We start from the raw sequence: 4,019 nt of genomic DNA, 5'->3' as shown, positions 1-4,019 counted from the left end.
AAATAAATGCTGTTCAATGATAACCACCAAACCTTTGCCTTCTGAATAGTTGGTTCATGCAAACAGAAATGTAAAGGAAACAGCTAAATATAGGAGATGGAAGGGTGAATCAATCTGGTCACTATCAGAGTTTCCACAGGGGCACAGTAAACCCACCTTCCCGTTACCACCTCCCTTCACAGACTTTAGGAAGGAAGCTGAACTTCTGCGAGGATGTATACAAGCTGCGATTCAAAGAAAGTTCAGATTTTTGGATCAGTCCCACCAGTTAGGAAACCTTTTGAGAAAATGAAACAATTTCTTGTGGTACTGATTGGCCTCAGTGTCTTCACTTTGGTTGTGTTAGCGGGTGAGTGAGATCCCATCGTAACTGTTTATTGCTTAGTTCTGATTACTGTCTGATTTTAAGAAACCTCATCACTAAAGCAAATTTTCAAGAGTAACAACTCGTAGATTCTACAGAATCCGGTCAGATTGCCCGTCTGAGTGGGATTTGAAAGTTGTTGGGCACCAAATTTCAGTATGTGTAACAACGTCATTTACAGGACCGTACTGAACATCTAAGCAAACGTCAATAGTTTTTATGCAAACTAGCGAAACATATTTTATCCCAAGAGCTGCAGATATATTCCAGTCCTTGTTTATGTTTTTGTGGTTTCATTTTTTTTTTTTAATTGAGTTTCATTGATTAAACAATTAGTAATCATGTAAGAAAATAAGCCGAAGGGGATTAATTCAGTCTCAAGTTATTGGCAGAGCAATTTTGATATAAAATAATAAACTACTACTGGCAGATGGTTAGCATGGTTCCAACAGCTAACTGTGTATTTCAAAGCACACAGTTTCTAAACCGACAAAAACTGGAATAGTGCTGGAGGTTCACTGCACCTTTGTTACGTATAGACTAATTAACTCATTGATATCCTGGTAATGGTCAGTAGTAATTATTATTTTAAAATTAAAATTGCTTTTCTAATAACAAGACTGAATTGTGATTGCATTCCCCCACCAAAGTACGTTCTGTGCTCTTGCTGCTCTCAATGCTTCTCCCAAGCAATGTCCAACATGGAGTAGTACTGATTCATCAGCTCAGGGAGAGCAGTAGGTAGTCATCAGCAGGAGGTTTCCTTGCCCATGCTTGACCTGAAGCATGAGATTTCTTAGGGTCCGAAGTCAATGTTGAGGTCACCCAGGGCCACTCCCTTCCGACTATATACTATACCACCACCTCTGGTGGTTCTGCCCTGCGCTGGGACAGGACATACCCAGGGATGGTGATGGAGGAATTTGGGACATTGGGTGAAAGGTATGATTCTGTGAGTATAACTATGTCAGGCTGTTGCTTGACTAATCTGTGGGACAGCTTTTGGCACAAGTCCCCAGATATTGGTGGGGAGGATTTTGCAGGGTTGACTGGGCTGAGTGTGCCGTTGTCATGTCCGTAGCCAGTTCCAATATCAATGCGGATGGACTGTCCAGTTTTATTATTTTGTAGCATTTCTTTACAACTGTGTGGCCATTGCAGTGGGCAATTAAGAGTCAACCACATTGCTGTCACATTGTGGACATCTAACTTCTACACGCCAGATCAAGTATGGCACATTTCCTTTGTTAAAAAGTACATTAGTGAACCAGATGGGTTTTTATGCCAACCTGATAATTTCATTGTCACCATTACTGATCCTAGCTTTTTATTCCAGATTTATTTAATTAACTGAATTTAAATTTCCCAGCTACTGTGGAGTGATTTGAATTCATGTATCATTTTCCAGTGCTAAATTTCCCTTACATTGATTAAAAATATTTTTGTGTCAAAGTGGTGGATCATTTGTCCAGGCCTCTGGATTACTAGTCCAGTAATATAACCACTTTCTAGCTTCCCTACAAACTTTAAAATCTGTTCTTTAAAGCTGAGCACAATCCAAGTTGGGATGCTTTAATTAATGGTTAGCAACATGGCCAACAAAATATCAATAATTTATTGTTTGATGCTCAGTATATTAAGTCTTACATCTTGATTGGTTAAGAAGACTCACCAGATTGATAAGGGTGTTCAGTTTTTTTTTTTAACTTTTTAAATTCTACTTTTAGTACAAGACAAGCCAGCCAAGGTATTTACACAAGTGTTTATTAAAGTAACAGTTTTTTTAAAATAATTGTGTGTCAATTAATGTAAGGGATATTTAGCACTGGAAAATTATACCATTTCAGATTTCAGGTGCCCAGTGCCAGTATCAAGCAGTCAGGTAAGGCACAATCAAACCTCGCTCTAATCTATTCCAGCAATGTGCCTCAACTTCAGAAGAATATGTCCTACTGCAGCAATGTGATATGTTGCTGTGCCACACCAGCCCTCCTGTGGTCTGAGTGCGATTGTCAGTTTAGCACTGAAGGAGGGCAATTTTGTGCAGTGGGCTTGTGCTCACTGGGATTTGGTTTTTCACAAAGGACCCTTACAGACAGCGGACTAAAAAATGTTAATCTCATCAGTCTGGCATTAATTTATTTACTCCAGGATTTTCCCTTTCTTTCCTTAAAGCAATGAATCACAAGCCTTTTATTTTTGCTTTTCAGCTCCTAATGGACCACGGAAAAGCTGCTGCCTGAAATACTCAAAGAAGGTCCCTAACTTCAACAATATCGAGGAATATAAAATACAGGAAAATGATGGTAGCTGCAGGATTAAAGCAGTGGTGTAAGTACTCAGAACATTGTCCATCTCTGAAGCCTGGCATTAAATACCATTATTAGGAGCCTGTGCCATACATAGTTAGGGGTAGCCCTGTAGTTAAACCTAGTCTGTTCCTTTTCAGATTCACAGTCAAGGGCAAAAGGTATTGCTTTGATCTGAAGAAAGAAGGAGTGAAGAAACTTGTGGAAAAGCATTCCAAAAGGGAGCAGAGGTGATGGTTTCCTCAAGTCACAAACGACTGTCTACACAGCGAAGAAAGCTTTCAAAAATCATTTTTTTTTAAATATCTGCTTTCCTACATTTTCCTGGTCATCAGAAAATTCACAAATGCAAGGAAGGTTCAAACACAATTTACATTTTTTGAACCGCCATCAATCAAATTTGATGCTGTTCTTTACTGTAGGTGCTGCTTCTACACGTCACTGATTTACTCATTTGATTTTATTAATGCTACAAATATCAATAGGGTGTATCAGCCTCTGTATGGACAAGGAACAATTGGTACTTTCTCACTGAGAACCAGACCAAGAATTGAATCTTTCCCGCTCCCCCACACAATTTTCTCACCTAGTCTCCTGAACTCAATGACCTGTGCTGGGGCGTGACTCTATCTGCAGTGTCAGAAATTGGGTACCTCAGCCTGTGTGAGCCTACACAGTAAGTGTTCCCAGGCCACTGCCGGGGTGGGTATCGCAGCTAAAACATTAAAAAAAAAATTACTACAAAGAAAAACTCCTGCCTTTGAGGTGGGACAAACCTTGTTTATATTTAATTAAGAAACTAAATTTGAAATTGTAAATAAAAAAGGAGTTAACCATTTAAATTACTGATGGTGAGTGACATATGCATTTACAAAGTGCTATTTTGTTCAATTACATTGTAACTTACTTTCATATAACATACTATAGCTGTCCTATGTAAAACATAGAATTACAGGTAAAGTAGCCCATAGACATACGTCAACAAAACAATGATCCTTTACTACATCTTCTGACATTTAAAGTATCTTCACTGTCAGGCGGGAAAAATCATTTTTGTCGGTCAACATATTTTGGAAACAGATTGAATGAAGGCCGTGGCCCTTTAAGTTGATTGGAGGGAACAACGCTGATTATTTTCATGACATGATGCACAGTAACTCACGGAGTCTTTGCACTGCGAAGCACATAGAAATGGCCGCTGAATTTTAAAATTATTCTTCAATGCTACTTTTTCGCTGTATTTTCTAATGTCCCCCAAACCAGGGTTATGGTTTAAAGAATGGCATTTTTATTATTTATTCTGTTTGTAATTTGCCTGCACCTCTCAGGTTTCTAAAATATCTATG

The 4,019-nt window shown here is 38.7% G+C and overlaps 1 protein-coding gene across 1 annotated transcript; it reads left to right on the top strand.

Moving 5' to 3' along the window:
- Positions 1–288: 288 nt before the first annotated feature.
- On the top strand, positions 289–2,907 carry LOC139266218 (eotaxin-like). The gene is made up of 3 exons (XM_070884048.1): positions 289–349; positions 2,575–2,695; positions 2,814–2,907. The coding sequence occupies exons 1-3, from the start codon at positions 289–291 to the stop codon at positions 2,905–2,907; spliced, it is 276 nt and encodes a 91-aa protein (XP_070740149.1).
- The last annotated feature ends 1,112 nt before the right edge of the window (positions 2,908–4,019 follow it).

Source organism: Pristiophorus japonicus, chromosome 6 (genome assembly GCF_044704955.1).
Source record: "Pristiophorus japonicus isolate sPriJap1 chromosome 6, sPriJap1.hap1, whole genome shotgun sequence".
NCBI classification, from domain to species: domain Eukaryota; kingdom Metazoa; phylum Chordata; class Chondrichthyes; family Pristiophoridae; genus Pristiophorus; species Pristiophorus japonicus.
Note: the sequence above shows the minus strand (reverse complement) of the source record. Positions and strands in the feature narration are given on the sequence as shown.

Bases quoted from the DNA above. Each gene is read 5' to 3' on its own strand.
- LOC139266218 (XM_070884048.1), top strand. From the start codon at position 289: ATGAAACAATTTCTTGTGGTACTGATTGGCCTCAGTGTCTTCACTTTG. The intron at 350-2,574 runs GTGAGTGAGATC...TTTGCTTTTCAG, and splicing joins CACTTTGGTTGTGTTAGCGG to CTCCTAATGGACCACGGAAA. The intron at 2,696-2,813 runs GTAAGTACTCAG...GTTCCTTTTCAG, and splicing joins TGCAGGATTAAAGCAGTGGT to ATTCACAGTCAAGGGCAAAA.